The sequence below is a fragment of the Macrotis lagotis genome, chromosome 1 (assembly GCF_037893015.1).
Source record: "Macrotis lagotis isolate mMagLag1 chromosome 1, bilby.v1.9.chrom.fasta, whole genome shotgun sequence".
NCBI classification, from domain to species: domain Eukaryota; kingdom Metazoa; phylum Chordata; class Mammalia; order Peramelemorphia; family Peramelidae; genus Macrotis; species Macrotis lagotis.
In genome coordinates, this window is record NC_133658.1 from 581,968,185 (window position 1) to 581,987,649 (window position 19,465).

Below are 19,465 nucleotides of genomic sequence, written 5' to 3' on the forward strand. Positions count from 1 at the left end.
AACTATTTGCTGAAAGTAGTTATGGGGTAATTCAAACAGTTGAAACCAACATTCTTAGCAAAAACAAAATTGATACATCCTCCTGAAAAAGGAAAACACTGTATATAAATTTTGTCCCTCATCAGGTAGAAATCTATTTTTTTAAACTAAATATGAGCCTAAAGTCTGTCAGAAAGAAAATATTTAGTTTTTATAGTATAAATAAAATAGGTAATGTTAATTCTCAACTTGTTTTCCATTCCAAAAGTTTGCTTCTTTATATATCATTTATATTATATATTCCCTAGATCACAGATTTTTTAACCATTTTTGGTGTCATGAAATTTGACAATCTGGTAAAGCTTATGGGCCCATCTCATAATAATGTTTTTAAATTCAAAAAACAACAATTTCTCTAGACATGTTTTCTCATTTGTGAAATGAGGCAACTACACTATGTACTCAATCATTTTTCACAATCCATGCAATATATGACTAGTCTCTCTCATCCTCTTATTAACACAGCATACTCATGCATGTCTTCATGTTCTCTTGACCAGAATATTCCCCCCTTTCACCTATACAAACCCAATCTACTGGATTGGGCTTTTAAAAAAAAAAAACAGTCCAGTTTAATTACCTAGTATATGTTAAGAGCAATAAGTACAAGAAAAATGTTATATTTATAACAGGTAAATAAGTAACTTTAGTGGGAAGACACTACTAGGCAAATGAGGGGAAATCAAGACACATGGAAAACATGGCACTTCAGTTGCATATTGAAGAAAGTCATGGTATCTCAAAGATGGAATGTGAAGAGAAATATTATTTCCAGCAAAGGGAACAATCAGTGCAAAGGCAAAGTGATAGAAGATAAGAGTATTAACATATGGGAAAACAGTGAGTACATTCAGATGACTAGACTATCATGGAAGAGAGTGTGATGTGTTAGATAAGGTAGCAAGACAGCAGGCTAGAAAAAAGCTTTACAATCTAGAGGAGTTGATAGTTGAGCCTAGATTTTACAGGAAGCCATTGAAATTTACTGAATAGGAATGACATGATCAGAGTTGTGTTTAAAGAAAATCATTTTGGTAGGTATATGCAAGATGGACTGGAGGAAGGAGAAATCTGAGGTAGGAGGACCAATTAGAATGCTGCTATAATAGTCTACTCAAACTGGAAGTAAACATATACAAGGGATATTATGGACAGAATAACAACTGATTTGAAAAGAGATAGAAAATAGGAGCCCAGGAACAAGTCTTCACTGGTGATCAAGATACAAATGAAGGGATAGTAATGAAATTTGAGGAGTTAAGCTGGGATAGAAGAAATGAGAAAGCAGAGTCATGAATCCAAAGAAGAGCCAGCATTTAAGCCATGGTTTCAGGTGTGTAAAATTCTACACAGAAATCAAAGAAGGATGAAGGTTGAGAAGAGACCATTAGATCTGGTAATTAAAGAGATCATATTTTAAGTTGAATGAGGTCAGAAGCTAGCCAGCAGAGGGATTAGGAGTAAGGGGAGAGGATGTAGATACATTTTTCAAGCATTTAGTTGAGAAAAGCAGATACAAGACATGGTCTAATAAGCATTTTTTAAGTTTATGATAGAGCTGGACATTTTTGTACAGGAAAAGAACTAGCTGATTGACACTTGAAGATGAAGGAATTAAATAGTGTGGCAATTTATTGCAAAAGACAGGAGAAGTTGGGACAAAAGTCCATAGAAATGTAGAAATGTGTTGGCCCTGTTAAGGAAAGGCCAATTCTTCATCACAGATTAAACTAAGAGATACTGGAGGATATACATCAAGGAAATGTGAGATGAAAAAGGGTGAAGAGAACAAGAGATTGAAGTGAAAGGCATTATTTACTAAGTTTCAAGGCTGTGGAGAAGGGAAAGTGTGGTGGGGGATTTGGAGTGAGAAGAAAAAATTTGGAAGATGCTAGGGGAATAAGCAATTAGGGAGTAGGACTGTCCTGTTGTACTGAGTACATACTTGAAATTAGTAACATCAGGGAAGCTAGGTGGCACAGTGGATAGAGCACCGGCCCTGGAGTCAGGAATACCTGAGTTCAAATGTGGCCTCAGACACTTAATAATTACCTAGCTGTGTGGCCTTGGGCAAGCCACTTAACCCCATTGCTTTGCCAAAACTAAAAAAAAAAAAAAAAAAAAAAAAAAAAAAAAAAAAGTAACATCTGCAGTAGACCCAACTATGTGACTCACTTCAGCAATATATGAATGGAGGGGCAGCCAGGTGGCACAGTGGAAAGACCATCAGCCTTGGAGTCAATTCATTTGAATTTGATGAGTTCAAATCTGGTCTCAGACACTTAAAGATTACCCAGTTGTATGACCTTGGGCAAGTACTTAACCCCATTGCCTTAAATAAATAAAAATCTTTTTAAACATTTGTGTGTGTGTGTGTGTGTGTGTGTGTGTGTGTGTGTGTGTGTGTGTGTGTGTGTGTTGTATACACACATCTATATGAATAGAAAACACAGAATGCTCTGGTAATACAGAACTAGGTTTTAGTAAGGTGTGACAGATAACATGACATAGGATCACTGGATTCAAAAGTAGTTAAACAAGAGGTGAAGATTCAGGTGCATACAATATTATAAGCATAAGAAGAAATTGCATGATAAAAGAAAATGACTATAGATAAAAGAATTACAGACTTCTTGAACATAGTAACTGAACACTGCAGAATGTTAGTAAGCTCAAAGGAATTAAGAGAGACTCACTGATTTCTTGCAGTACTTCTAGTATATTATTAAACAATTCATCCCTCAATTTTCTAATTCCTTGGGGAAAACAACTACATTTTATATATTCTCAATGACTAGCAAAGATTTTCTGACCGATTCAAGTAGAGAATTTCTCTATTTCTAGATCTGTCTTTGTCTTTAAAACAAGAGATTTCAATTAGTAAATTCAAATTGTTGTTACTATTGCAAACAGTAAATGAGAAAAATTATTCCTTGAGAAATAGAAATACATGTTTACTTAATCAGAGAAATACAAAAAAATCTATAATTCAAAGTCTTAGGATGACAAAATCACTATATGCTATATAAACTGATCAAAGGATAAGAAGTTCAACATTCATATCAGAGAAAAATTAAAAAATAAATAGAAAATCTACTTACATTTCAGAATATTCTTTTAAAAGGTGAAGGAAAGGACAGGACTTCTCTCTAAAGTTCCTTCTTATTCTATATTTATGAGATTAAGTTATCCCAAACTCATATAAAAACATAAGACATTCTGCAATACAGAATGTTAGAATACAAATTCTAACCTCTATACTAATTGGTCTGCTAAAGTTCCTTCCAGCTCTAAGTCCAATGATGGACCAGAGAAATAATGTAGAAATTTTACCTTTAGTAAAGCAGCCAGACTATCTTACTAGAAGTAAAGCAGCAAGACTATCTTACTAGAGATGCAGGTATGTCTTTTTCAGTTTTATGGAACTATGAAAACACAATTCTAAACAGAAGTACTTCACATAGCCATTTGTGCAGTTGCTCAGGGCGGAACAAGTTACAATGATCAAAGAGGACAAATTAATTTTATTATTCATTCCATTCACAGGTGAATTAAATCTTATTCATCTATATAACAGTAAAACTACCCTGAAGTTAAGAATAATTGGAAAGGGGCAGCTAGGTGGCACAGTGAATAGAGGACCAGCCCTGGAGTTAGGAGGACCTGAGTTCAAATGTGGTCTCAGATACTTAATACTGCATGACCTTGGGCAAGTCACTTAACCCCATTGCCTTGCAAGAGCCTAAAACACACAAACAAAAAAAAGACTAATGGAAGAAGTGAATTCGTGAAAAGTATGAGTAAGATTATTTTATAAAAGTATTTTATTATATTTTTAAACTGGAAAACTCTTTCTTTTGGGTCCTTTGGGCAGTTATTTTAATAAAAATATAAGTTGTTTCTATGTGAATGGTTACAATTTTTTTTTTACTTTTTAACAGTTTTTGAGCACTCCTATAATTCATTTTTAGCCATTATAATCACTATGAAGAACATACTTAAAGAACAAATGCAAAAAAATTAGTAGAGCTGGAATTAAAAAGCTATTTCTAGTTTTAAGATTGCTAGATAGTTTCTGGTTTACCATTTATCATACTGTTTATGTAAATGTGCATGTAACAACAGCATGAAAATACAAGTTATTAATTATGGTGATTCAATAACTGATCCTACACTAAATACAATGCCTCATCCAGGTTCTTGAATCTATGTCATGTCATTGAAGCACCAGCTCTGGCAGGTTCTTCCAAGCTGAAACCTTAAATATAGCCCCAGTTATGAACTGCCCTCTAAGGATTAAGCTTGTTTTAGTTTCAAAAGATTCCTCATTTAAAGGCTAAGCTACCAGATAATTAATTTTGACCATGGCAACTTACAGAATTAGCTCCTAAGGTTATTCACATTCAGCGTGGAGTACCAGCATGATTAAATAATAGTTCTTTTGAAGTCCTTATTAACTAAGATATTAGTCTTCTATATATCATTTCTAAACCAAGTTTGGAGGGAAGGCAAAGAGGAACAGATGTGGAGGTGTAACTAGTTTCATACCATCCTACCTTCTCACTTAGGGGTGGTCGATTGATAGAGCTGATTCCTTTACGAACCCCATTTACTTTCCGAGCTGCCAGGCCAGTAATAACTCCATATGAACGTCTTTTTCCAGGACCCATTCTTCCTCTCCGGCCCAAACCATTTTTGCCAAATCCTATTGAGATGAAATGAGAACGAGATAATCAACTATAATGGAAAAAATATACTGGAGGCTACTAAAGCTTAGATTATAAAGTTATTGGGGGAGGGGCTGCTAGGTGGCGCAGTGGACACAGCACTGGCCCTAAAGTCAGGAGTACCAGAGTTCAAATTTGGCCTCAGACACTTAATTACCTAGCTGTGTGGCCTTGGGCAAGCCACTTAACCCCACTGCCTTGCAAAAACTAAAAATAAAATAAAATAAAAAAATAGAAGTTATTGAGGGAGACCATTGCTAGGTTACCTTCTCCTTTTCTTCTTCTAAAGAACTTTTGAAACTCAAACACCTATTTGGAATCCTCTTAGAATCTCAATATAGAAATTTAATAACCACCCTGGTCTGTGTTCATGGGGATCACTCACTTGAAGCTGGAGTTGTGTAAGACCTTTGGATAGCCACAATTATCCCTTCCACATTGTGTTGGAGGTATATAACACTGCCACAATCTGGAAAATCCATGCAAAATTTTTTGACCCTCTCTTTGTACCAGAGAAGTTTGAATTATGGTATTAAGAGATATAATGAAACTGCAACGAGTAAAGTCATGATGTGGAAGGGATAAGTGTGGTTCTTTTCACAGTACCAGGGAAATATGTACAGTATGCAAAAAAAGCACATTTTAGAGAATAAAGTCATCCTACAAATGTCTGAAATTTATTTCTAAGATTGGCTCCATACCCAACTAGGCAGAGCTGAGTCTCTCCCCCTTTTTTTCTCTCTCCTCATAGCCTATATAGTTAATCGGTCAGAACAAATCTGATTAAATCTCAGATAGCACTGCACTTAGCAATTTCATCACAGCACACTTTATTTTTGGTTAATTTTACCCAAGGAACAAAAATATGCCCTATTGTTCTTACTTGTACACATTTCTCAATGTGTTAATGGCAAGATATCCTTTAAAATGTTCATCTGCAGGATAGAACAGAGAAGAGTAGCATAGGCAGTAGTGAAGACAAACCTCAAGGGCTATCTAGACGTCTTAGTCAGTACACCTTTCATCTGGCTACATAAACTGGCCCACTTTTCTATTCATATATTTCCAATTGGAATATGAATAAACCCCTTGAGACCTGTCAACTGTTGGGCTAAGGGTTGTGGAAATGAATAAAAAAGGACACTAAGAAGTGTTACCCTCATGAGGAGTTCTAAACTAATAACCCTGGGAGGGAGAAACTATTATTATTATTATTTCCATTGTACAGTTGAGGAAAATGGGACGAATGATTATTAAGTAACTTGTCCAAAAGAGGTTTGTTAATAAGACACTGAATTTGAACTTGAGACTTTCTGAGTTGAGGTCATCTCTTTTTATTATGCTATTACGAAAAGGCACATTAATTACACCTTATCACTAAGTATATACAACATGTACATGGCCATTTTGTATAATTTTGCTATTTCAAAGAACTTTAGATATTTCTAATTTGTTATTGTTGCTTTTAAAATATATTCTTGATCTTATTTCTTTTTTTTAATCTGACAGCAACTTCTTAATTCTTGATTAAGAATATATCCTAGAGTTAGTATGGAAGAAATTTAGATTAGACCAACACCTAACACCCTTTACCAACATAAGATCCAAATGGTTACAGGATTTGGACATAAAAAAACAATACTGTAAGCAAATTAGAAGATCAAGGACTAGTTTACCTGTCAGATCTATGGAAAGGGGAGCAGTTTATGACTAAGGAAGAGATGGAGAACATCACTAAAAACAAACCAGTTGATTTCTATTACATTAAAATAAAAAGCTTTTGCACAGATAAAACCAATGCCAACAAGATCAAACTGGGAAACAATCTTTGCAACTAATATTTCTGACAAGTGACTCATTTCTAAAATATACAGAGAACTGAGTCTGTTTAAAAGAAAAAAGCCATGCCCCAATTGACAAATGGTCAAAGGATATGCAAAGGCAATTTACAGATGAGATCAAAGCAATCCATAGTCATGTGAAAAATTGCTCTAAATCATTACTTATTAGAGAAATGAAAATTAAAGCTTCTCTGAGGTATCACTTCACACCTCTCAGACTGGTCAGTATAACCAGAAAGGATAATGATCATTGTTGGAAGGGTTGTGGGAAATCTGGGACACTATTATATTGTTGGTGGAGCTGTGAACTCATCCAACCATTCTGGAGAGAAATTTGGAACTATGCCCAAAGGGTAACAAAAATGTGCATACCCTTTGACCCAGCAATACCACTACTGGGTCTATACCCTGAAGAGATGATGAAAAAGGGTAAAAACATCACTTGTACAAAAATATTCAACCTGTTTGTGGTGGCAAAGAAGTGGAAATCAAGTAAATGTCCTTCAATTGGGGAATGGCTTAGCAAACTGTGGTATATGTATGTCATGAAACACTTTTGGTCTATTAGAAACCAGGAGGGATGGGAATTCAAGGAAGCCTGGAGGGATTTGCATGAACTGATGCTGAGTGAGATGAGCAGAACCAGAAAACCACTGTACACCCTAACAGCAACATGGGGTGATGATCAACCTTGATGGACTTGCTCATTCCATCAGTGCAACAATTGGGAACAATTTTGGGCTGTCTGCAAAGGAGAGTGCCATCTGTATCCAGATAAAGAGCCATGGAGTTTGAACAAAGTTCAAGGACTATTCCCTTTAATTTAGAAAAAAAAATTACTGTCTGATCTTGTTATCTCTTACACTTTATGTTTCTTCCTTAAGGATATGATTTCTCTCTCATCACACTCAATTCAGATCAATGTACAACATGGAAACAATGTAAAGACTGACAGATTGCTTTCTGTGGCGGGGTGATGTGGGGGGTAAGATTGGGGGGAAAATTGTAAAACTCAAAATAGATAAAAACTTTAAGAATATATCCTGGGAGGCAGCTAGGTGGTGCAGTGGATAGAGCACCAGCCCTGGAGTCAGGAGAACCTGAGTTCAAATCTGTCCTCAGACACTTAATAATTACCTAGCTGTGTGGCCTTGGGTAAGCCACTTAACCCTGTTTGCCTTACAAAAACCTAAAAAAATTTAAAATTTTAGTTATAGATGAAAAAATGTGATAGTCAATATGAAGCTGTGAGAGTTCAATAATCATTAAGAAGACCAAAGTGAAACTGCCCAATCAAGTCAATAAACCTTTCCTAGATCTTGGCCCTCAGGTCTCAATAATGAGCACATACCCAAGGAGATCAAAGACTCTGCCTCCCCCCAATATTAACAGCAGTACTGCTTAAAAAACTAAAAGCAGAGTTATAAGTTGGAGAATTAATTGAACTCATTGTGTTGTATGAACATAATGCAACATTACACCATGAGAAACAAGAACTAAAAAAACAGAAGACTTTTACAAAATGATACTTAGTGAAATAAGCAGAACCAAGAAAATAAGAAATAAGCACTCTGAAGACAATAATGTAAATGAAAACAAAGCACTGGATTTAGAGTCAGAAGAAGCAGATTGCAATACCAGCTCTCCTACTTTGCACCTGTGTACCTCTACGCAAGTCACCCTCTCTCTGAGTCTTAATTTCTTAATATATGTCAAAAATGAGAGGGTTGGACTATCTGGCCCATAAAGTCATTTCCAGATCTATTGAGCCTTATGAACTAAAACCAAAGAAAGTCATACCGTATTTCATTGTGATGAATAATCTTGGACCTAGAGTAGAGAAAAATCTTTTTTCTTAGGGTTGTGGATATAGGTATGGAGTTTTACACACATGATGTTAGATATGGTACTAGACTCAATTGGTTTTAACTGGGGTGGGCGGGTAGCGATAATAGGCATTTAAGTGTCTGCTATCTGTGAGACTTTTACTTTACAAATATGATCTCATTTGATCCTCAACAACCAGGGAAGGTAGGTGTTAACTATGATCCCCATTCTACATATGAAGAAACCAACGCTGATTAATGGACAGGAAGATGGATCCCAGCACTCTATCCATTTTGGTTGTAAGCAGGAACAGCAAGTATATCCAGAAATGACTGATATAAAGAGGTATTCACAAGACTGTTTAAAAACATAAGCTAAGGAATATAGCATGTCAAATACATATCTGGTTCTATAAACTCAGCATACTATCATTATCACTGAATGATGAGTTTATCAGTTTATAAAAAATCCTGAAACACAAATCACTGGAATTAAGTATTCAATTGTTGCAGTTAAACATCAATTTCAGTCTGATACAGATTTCATTTTGTAGTAACCAGGAGAGAAAAGCAAGTCTTAGTAATTTAAGCAATCTTTTAGGAATAATTGTGCACAAAATCATCAACCAATAACAATTTTATTTCCACCACTTAATCATCAAGATATTTGTTAGTTGTAGCATATATCAGTTTTAAACCAAATTGTAGACTGTTACATATTCATTTAATCAAGCAATCAATCACAAGTATTAATTCCCTCCCCAAATTGTAGGTCACTTGAGTTTTAATTTTGTAAAATTTTTCTGGATTTATGGAAAGGATGTGTAAGTTTTCCCAGGCTTAATATGTCAGTATTGAGATAAAGCTGCTAAACAAGTTGAAGCATTGAAAGTGGTAGCTTAGTAAGATGAAGGCTATGTGAAATGGGCTTCACCTCAAAAACTCTGTATCTTCACATGTTGTACAACCTTTGATTTTCCTTAAGCACATATCTACCTAATCATACCATTCTTCTAACTCCAGTAGCTTCCTATTGGTTCCAGAACCAAATATAAACAGCTTGATTTGGTTTTTAAAGCCCTGTCCAACCTGGCCCTAACCTTGCTTGTCATTTATCAACACATAACCATTCTCCATTATTCTCCCTGGTCCTCTCACACATTTCATGTTGCTCTCCATAATTGTAAAGAATTGCCTCAGAGACTCCCATCTCTTTCTTCAAAATACAGCTTAAAACATCACCTTCTATATAAAACCTTTTCCAAATCCCTTCCAAATTGCTAGTGCCACTCCTTACCACTTATTTATTTACATGTGTACATGTGTCTCACCTTGAATGATACTAACTTACGTGAAAGAAATTTTTTTTATCCTTTGTCATTTTTATCATGAGGACAGAGTATACTTGGATCCTTAATAAAAGCTTGGTGAATTTGGCAACAGAAAGTCAACTGGATAAGGAAGCCACTAGTTCTGCTTTGGGGCTTTCTTGTTTTCAATTTCCTTTCCCATAAAGTAATGGAACTGGCATATTTATAAATAAACAAATCATTCCCCAATTGATGAATGGTCAAAGGACTAGAAAAAGGCAATTCTCAAAGAATTCAAAGCTATCTATAGTCACATAAAAAAATTGCTCTAAACCATTAGAGTAAAGAAATGCAAATTAAAAAAAATCTTAAGTACTAGTTCACACCTCTTAGATTTGCCAATATGACTAGAAAGGAATGTTAGAGGGAATGTGGGAAAGGTGAGTCACTAAATATATTCTTGGTAGGGTTGTGAACTGATTCAACCTTTCCAGAGGAATTTGGAATTATGTATATCCTTTGATCCAGCAATACCACTATAGGGTCTATGCCTTGAAGAGATCATGAGAAAGGATAAAAATCCCACATATACAAAAATATTCATAGTAGCTCTTCTTGTAGTGGCTAAGAATTGGAAATTGAGAGAATGGCTGAACAAACTGTGGTGCCTGTCTGTCCATCTGTATGTATGAATGAATGTGTATAATATTGAACTATTGTTCTTTAAGAAATTTTGGGCAGTAGGTGGCCCAGTGGATAGAGCACCAGCCCTGGAGTCAGGAGGACCTGAGTTCAAAGCTGGCCTCAGCCACTTAATATAATCGCCTAGCTGAGTGACCTTGGACAACTCACTTACCCCATTGCCTTAAATGAATAAAATTAAAAAAAAAATTCTTGAGGGATGGGGTTTCAGAAAAAGCCTGGAAAGACTTACAATGAATTGACACTGAATGAAATGGGCAGAACCAGAAGAATATTATTAACATTAATAACATGAGACGATCAACCATGATGGACCTGTTCATTTCTTTTTTTTGAAAATTTCATTTATTTAAGGCAATGGTGTTAAGAGTGACTTGCCCAAGGTCACACAGCTAGGCGATTATTAAGTGTCTGAGGCCAGATTTGAACTCAGGTCCTCCTGACTCCAGGGCTGGTGCTCTATCCACTGTGCCACCTAGCTGCCCCTTGACTTGTTCATTTCAATAATCAAAGACAATTCTAAAAGTCGTGTGGTGGAAAATATCATCCATATCCAGAGAAGAACTGTGGAGATTAAATGAAAAACAAAGCATACTATCTTCAATTCTTAAAAGTTGTATTAGGTAGTCATTTTTTTCTCTCTGATGTTCTCTTTCTTCTTTTTGAATGTGATTCTTATATCATCAGGATCAATATGCTTATAAATGTAGAGCCTATACTAGATTGTTTTCTATTGGAGGAGGGAGGGAAGGAGAAAAATGTTAAACTTAAAACCACACAAAAAAAATGGTTAAAAACTATTGTTACATGTAGTTGGAAAAACAAATAAATATTTAAATTTTAAAAAAATGGTTTGTCAAATAGTAGATTGTTTTCTCAACCAGTACCAGGCAGATTTGATGACTGCTGTTTTATAGTATAGTTTTAGATCTGATAGAGGTAGGCCACATTGCCCTTTTGTTGCTTCAGATGAATTTTTCCCTGGCTTAGTAACATAGTTATTTGGCAGTTTGATTGGTATGGCACTGAATTAAGTAATTTAACTTGGGTAGAATTGTCATTTTTATTGTGTTAGCTCAACCTAACCATGAGTATTTGACATTTTTCCAATAAATTTAGATCTGACTTTATTTGGGTGAATAGTGTGCTTTATAATTGTGTTCATAGTTTCTGGGTTTGTCTTGGAATGTAGATCCCCAAGTATTTAATGGTGTGTATAGTTATTTTAAATAGAATTTCTCTTTCTATCTCTTGCTCTTGGGCTTTGGTGTTCATATAAAGAATTGCTGATGATTTATGTGGGTTTATTTTATATCCTACTTTGCTGAATTTATTGTTTCAGGGAGTTTTTTAGATGATTTTCTAGGCTTCTCTAAGTATACCATCATATCATCTGCAAAGGGTAAAAGTTTTGTTTCCTCATTGCCAATTCTGATTCCTTCAATTGTTTTTCTTCTCTTATTGCTGGAGCGGGCAATTTCTAATATATTGAATAGTAATAGTGATAATGAGCATACTTGTTTCACCTGATTTCATTGGAACCGATCTGAGCTTATACCCCCACATGTAATATTTGTTGGTGATTTTAGATAAATACTATTTATTAAGGAAAACTCCATTTATTCCTAAGCTTTCTTTTAATAAGAATGGATATTGTATTTTATCAAAGGTTTTTTCAGCATCTATTAAGATAACCATATGGTTTGTTTAATTATGCTGACATCAGGCATCATGTTGGTGTCATAAAAGGAATTTGGCATAACTCCTTCCTCTCCTATTTTTTAAAAATAGTTTATGCAGAATAGGAATTGTTTCTTAAATGTTTGGTACAATTCACTTGTAAAACCATCTGGACCTGAAGACTTTTTCTTAGGGAGTTTGATAGTTTCTTCAATTTCTTTTTTCTGAAAGGGGGTTATTGAAGTAATTTATTTCATCTTCTGTTAATTTGGGCACTTTGTATTTTTGTAAATATTTACCCATTTCACTCATGTTATCCAATTTACTGGCATATAGTTTGGCAAAGTAACTCGGAATTACTGCTTCAATTTCCCTCTCCTTGGTGATTAGTATACATATTCATTGTTGACACTATAATTTGATTATCTTTTTTTGGGGGGGTTGCAAGGCAAATGGGGTTAAGTGGCTTGCCCAAGGCCACACAGCTAGGTAATTATTAAGTGTCTGAGACCAGATTTGAACCCAGGTACTCCTGACCTATTATTTGCCGTTTGATCCATCCAATACTTAAGATAAATTATTTAATTTCCAATTAGTTCTTGGTTTATCTTTCCATGATCCTTTATTACATACAATTTTTACTGCAACATAGTTTGAGAAGAGTGTATTTATTATTTCTGCCTTTCTGCATTTGATTGTAAGGCTTTTGTACCCTAGTACACAGTCAATTTTGGTATAGGTGCCATATACTGTTGAGAAAAAAGTATATTCTTTTCTATCCCATTAAGTTTTCTCCAGAGGTCTAGCATATCTAAGTTTTCTAAGATTTCATTCACCTCCTCAATTTCCTTCTTGCTCACCTTCTTAACTTCCTTCTTGTTTATTTTACTGTCAGATTTATCTAGTTTTTAAAGAGGGAGATTGAGGTCTCCCATTATTAAAATTTTGCTGTCTCCTTGTAATTCACTCAGCTTCCCTCTAGGAATTTGGATGCTATACCATTAGGTACATACATGTTTAATAAAGATATAGCTTCATTACCAATAGTGTCATTTAAGAATTCTTTATCCCTTTTAATGAGATTGATTTTTGCTTTTGCTTTATTTGAAAATAAGATCACTACCCCTGATTTTCTTGCTTCAGTTGAGGCACAATATATTTTGTTCCAAGCTTTCATCCTGTGTGTATCTCTGTTTCAAACGTGTTTCTTGTAAATATTATTGTAGGATTCTGTTTTTTTTTTTTTAAGGTTTTTGCGAGGCAAATGGGGTTAAGTGGCTTGCCCAAGGCCACACAGCTAGGTAATTATTAAGTGTCTGAGACCGGATTTGAACCCAGATACTCCTGACTCCAGGGCCAGTGCTTTATCCACTATGCCACCTAGCCACCCCAGGATTCTGATTTTTAATCCATTCTACTATCTGCTTCTGTTTACGGGACAGTTTTATGGGAAGGAGAAAAATGTAAAACTCAAAACCATGCAAAAAACCCCAAAATATTTAAATTTAAAAAAATAAAGGGACTGGATGATCCCAGAGTTCATCCCAGCTCTATTATAATTCTATGATTACTAGATCTTCTACTTGGCTCAGACTAACCTGCTTATGCTTAATTGATTCCATCCCTTAATGAATGTTATACAGAAAATCCCGCCTAACCTTAAAACCAAATATACAAGAACAAAAACCCATAAATATGACAACTACTATCTCACAAGAGATTAGCAATTCCTCTCTTCACTTGCACTCTAAACTCTTATAAAGAGCCTATACTCACTGCTCACTTCCTTATAACATGCACCTAAGAAAGCCTCAACTCTTGCAATCTGACTTCAACATGCCAAAATGTTAAAAGTTATTCTCCCCTCCAAGTTTGTGACTCCTTCACTCTTCTATTTCTGTTGCCACCACCCTACTAGTCATGCAAGTCCACAGACCCAAAAATCATCTTCAATTTCCTTCTCATTATCACCTCAAATCTAATCAGGTGCGAAAACTCCCTTTTCTCCAGTATATCATTTGTCATGCTTCTACAAAAATGATTTTCCTAAAGTATAGGTCTGACTATATCATTCTTCAGGCTCACTGCAACATCTTCAGGGTCTTTCTCTTCTTCAAATGCAAAATAACAAATTCCTTAAGATCCTTTACAGACTAGCTCCAAGTTGTCTTTCCATTCTTATTTTTCTATTATTTTTTGTTCTAGAGTTTCTTACATTCTACTTTTCAAATAGTTGTCCCCCAAATTCAATATTTCATCTCTCACACCCTCCCCCCACCAGAACTTGTCATTTTCTAAGATTCACCTCAAGGACCACTTTCTCCCCGGCTTTTCTTAATTACTTCAGTTGAAAGCATTTTTTTTCTCTGCAAATTTTTCTAACATACAATAACTAGACTCTCTTCATTTCAATGCAAAATTATTGCCTCTCGTGATTAAGGTTTTGATGAGGAATAAGAAAAATTTTTTAAAGTGACTGCCCTTATACTTTCTACTGCCCCTATAATTTCCTACTTTTCATTTATACTTACATGTCATAAAACATAAAACATCTTACATGTCATAAACCATCATAAACCAAGAATATTATATTTTTAAGGAGTAGGGTGTCTTTTTCATTATTGAGGCATTTTCAGTGCCTAATCCTCACTAGTTTGAATGCAGTAGTTACTTTATACTTAATGAATACAGAATATACGGATCATAGACATTATTTCATTCTAGTATTGATCAAGTCACAGAGAGTATTTCCAGTTCAAGGTTCTATTTTTTAAGAATTACATAAGCAAACAGGCCAAGTGCCTAGAAATAGGAATACAATGATTTAAAAAAACTAGATTTATCAGAAAGGCAAAATAATTTACTATAAGTAGACCTATAAGTACAAAAATAATTTAGTATAAGTAGACCTATCAATTTATCTAACTACTATCTGAATTACTTTGGAGCTATAATCTTCAAAACTAAATTATGAATACCCTTTGATTCAGCCATACAACTACTAGGGCTATACCTCAAAGAGAACAAAGAGGGTATGTACATAAAATGGTTGTTTAAATTGTTGCATATTAACGAAGGAAAAACAGTATTATAAAGGAGTATTATTCCACAGGAAATAATGAAAAGGAGAGATCATAGGAAAACTGGAAAAATGTATATAAACTGATGCCAATTAATGAGCAAAATCAAGAAAACAGTTTATAAATCACTATAAAGGAAAACAGTTTTGAAAGATTTAAAAGTTGATGAATGCATTAAACAACCATGACTCTGGAAGACTGATGATTCAGGATATCTCCCATCTCTTTGATAGAGATATAATGGGCAAAAGATGCAGAATGAAATATGTATTTTCTGACAGTCAATATGAAGATCTGATTTGCTTAACCATTTTTATTTTACAAAAGAGGGTACTAATTTTGTTCTATTATGTTTGAAGAACAATGATGATCAAAACCAAAAACATGGTAAAGTATTTATAAAACAGGGAAAGAGAATTTCACAAAGTCATGTAGGTGTATAGGACAATATTTGGATTATTTAGTATATCATATACTTTATAAAAGTTAACCGAGAATGACTTTTTTTTGCAATTATCTTTTTCTATTCTTTGTTTAGGAAAACGATCACGTTTGCTGACACCTGCCAAGGTCTTAATTTAAAAAATAAAATAGGGGAAAAAGGGAAAGAACTCAAAAGGTTTAGCCTGTATTTAAGAAGATTAATAGGAGGAACAAACAGGGATACTATCTAGAAAATGGAAGACATTTTGTTTAAGGTCATACTAGAAACATTGGTGAAAGCTAAAGAGATTTCACCTTAAACAACTAAAGAAATTTCGAATCCATAAAGTAAACTGCCCTGTCTTTGTGGATTTCTCTCTACCTCCATGAAGATCAGGATTTATCTAGTTCAATCCAGTTAATTTTGCAGAAGAAATGAAGCACTAGAGAGGTTGCAATGTGTAGGAAGCAAACCTGGCCAGTAAGAGATCTTCAAGACTAGTCTGGCCCCCTTGTACCAAGTTGCTGCCTCTCAAAGATAGTAATATTGGCTCATTGTCAGAAAAGCTACAAAGGTCGGGTTTCCCCCCCAATAAACAATCTGGAATCAGATAACTTCCTTCCAAACTCTAAAATCATCATTTTAAACATATTTTATTCGGAAAACAATTTTGATTATATTGAGGAATATAGCTCCAAAATAATTTAAATAGTGGTTGAATAAATTTATGAAGCTCACCTATAGTAAATTATCTTTATGCCTTTCTGAAAAAGCTAGTTTTTAAAAATCATTCTATTAACTTAAACACTTAAAGTGCTTCTAGGTACTTCACCTATCACTTCACTTATGTAATTCTTAAAAAGTAGAGTCTTAAACTGGAAATGACACTGTCTGTGATCTCATCAATACCAGAATGAAATAATTTCTATGATCTGTATATGCTACATTCAGTAAGAATACATTCCATTCAAAATAGCTAGGGTTGGGGGTGGCTAGGTGGCATAGTGGCAGGTGGCACAGTGGATAAAGCACCGGCCCTGGAGTCAGGAGTGCCTGGGTTCAAATCCGGTCTCAGACACTTAATAATTACCTAGTCATGTGGCCTTGGGCAAGCCATTTAACCTCATTGCCTCGCCAAAAAAAAAAAAAGAAAAAGAAAGAAAGAAAAAGAAACACCCATCAACTCAGATTATAACCATTTCCTAAAAATACATATTTTTGAATAAATAGAAATCAATCTTCCAAAAGGAGACCTCAGCAACTGACTTCCTTAACAAGCTGAGAGATGCTAAAGAAGGACAACATTGGTTTAGAATATAAATTCATTCCTAACTTTTTTACAGAAGAGGATGGCTTAAGTTTTAGGAGCAGTACCACCAAATAAAATAGTGAGAAGCAGCTTTTTATTATATTCATTATTCATATGCAAGAGTATGTATCTGAAAATTTCTGCATGAGAAATGACTTTAAAAATTTAAGAGAAGTTTAGAAAAACTTGCACAAGTTAATTGAGTAAAGGAGAGACACAGCTGGCAGAACCAAGAGAACAATATACCTAAACACAGTAAAATAAAGAAAACAACCATGAAATTCAAAAAAAAAAATCGAGTTATTACTATAATGGTATGTTCTAAAAGGACTCGACTCCAGTAGAGTGATATATGATGGTATTATAGTAGATACTGAAAGGCTACAGAATCAGATACTGTAATGATGAATTCTTTTATTTTTTCATTTAACTGCACTTCTTTGCTATAAGTGAAGATGGGCTAAAAAGTGACAGGGAAATGACAATATTTTTAAAGCATGTTTAAAAAAAACCACCACAATTTCTTGGGTAGAAACAGGATAGGAAAACTTTCTTTGTATTGAAGCCTCAGTTCTTTCTTAACACAATACATGGCACAAAGTAAAATAGTTTTTCAATCATTCACTGATATTTTTGAAAAATCAGTTTAAAGAAAGCTTAGCAAAAGAATCATTCTGAGGGCATTCAAGAATGAAACAAAAAGAAATTAAACAGATAAAAAATGGAAAAGATTTGCAAACATTTTTATATCAAACTCTTTTTGTCAACCAAGACACAGTGTTTATGCTCTTAACATGCAATCCAAGGGGTAGTTAGGTGGCACAGTAGATAGAGTACCAGCCTTGGAGTGAGGAGGACCTGAGTTTAAATCTGGTCTCAGGTACTATTAATACTTAGCTTATTTGACCTTGGGCACTTAACCCCATTGCCTTGTTAAAAAAAAACCCAAACATCACCACCAAACAAAAAAACATGCAGGAGGAAGCAGAAACAGCCCTGCAGAAATCAGAGATAGGAGAGTAGCCATACTATATCAAATATATAGAGAGGAGGTCCATGTTTGAAAACTGAGAGGGGAGAAGGAAAAAGTTGCAGAAAAACTCCTTGGATCTTATTATTACTAAGATCAAATAAAAGTAACAGTACAACAATAAAGGTAATCAAGAGAAGAACAAAAACTACTGACCCATATTGTCAAATGTTCCTACTTCTACACATTTTTTGCAAAAAGTTCTATGTTCTTACATCACAGCCATTTCTCCCCATCTAGAGCCCTCCCCTTCATGGAAAAGACAAGAAAAAAGATCTGACACCAAGACAAGTGCTCTAACAATATTTGCTATCTGGTGAACTACCAAGTGTGCCTCCAGATCTATACTATAAAAAAGGAAGGAGGGTTCCTTGTCTCTTCTTCAGAACTCTAGTTTTTTCAACATTCAGAGATAACTACCTTTTTGTAGCTTTTGTTCTTATGATTGTTTATTTTGTTCTACATTACCTCATACAAATCTTCCCATTTGTTTGAATTTCTCTTTTCTTATTGCACAGGCATGTTCCATTACATGTATCACAATTCCATTTAAACACTCATTTCATGAGAACAATCCTCATGCAGATGTAATTATTGAAGAGCACATACACACACGCACACACAGAAACAGACACCAATATATCCCAAAGATATTTTTGAGAAATGATAATCACATACTTCTGTTTGAAACAAAACCCTACACTTTTAACTCCAATGTTCTTCTCCAGGGATGTTACACAATATAAAGATGTGGAATACAAGCTTCCATAAAAGGAAAGAATTATCCAAAAGGCAAAAGAGAGAGAGGCACCAGAGGCGCAAACTAGCTCTAACTTATTACAAATGAGGAACTATAAGGAAAATTAGTGTTAAAATACAGAATTAGAAGTAAACGATGGGTCAATTATATAATGAAAGCAAAAGAAAACTGGACGGTTTACATGTTACACTGATATTCACAAATATCAAGAGAACTCCAAAGACTCCCAGGACATTGGGTTGATCCACTAAAATCTATAAAAGAAATTTTACAGAATGTACAAGTGGATAAATCACAGATGTATACCAATATACATAGCATGTACCCACAGCAAAAAGTTCAAATTCATTGGCATTTGTTGCTATTCAGTCTTTACTTCAATGTTTCATTGGCAAGATAGTCAATATATAAACACCTTCTGTCAAACATCGAAGTCACTGTATAACAAAATTATAATCCATTTTTAGGTTAAAAAGTTTTTTTAAAAAATCAATTTTTAAAATTTCACCACTTTCAGGGGCAGCTAGGTGGCGTAGTGGATAAAGCACTGGCCCTGGAGTCAGGAGTACCTGGGTTCAAATCCAGTCTCAGACACTTAATAATTACCTAGCTGTGTGGCCTTGGGCAAGCCACTTAACCCCGTTTGCCTTGCAAAAAAACCTAAAAAAAAAAAACCCTCAAAAATTCACCACTTTATTTCTGTTGGAAAGGTCTATCTAGGCAGCTAGATATTAGCA

The 19,465-nt window shown here is 34.6% G+C and overlaps 1 protein-coding gene across 4 annotated transcripts in view; it reads right to left on the reverse strand.

Moving 5' to 3' along the window:
• The window catches only part of FYTTD1 (forty-two-three domain containing 1), a 40,943-nt gene that overhangs the window by 12,330 nt on the left and 9,148 nt on the right, over positions 1–19,465 (reverse strand). For all 4 annotated transcript variants that reach the window (XM_074214744.1, XM_074214743.1, XM_074214742.1 and 1 more), the window contains exon 3: positions 4,596–4,744. In XM_074214744.1, the coding sequence (XP_074070845.1) occupies positions 4,596–4,744 (149 nt within the window). The remainder of the gene's footprint in view (positions 1–4,595; positions 4,745–19,465) is intronic.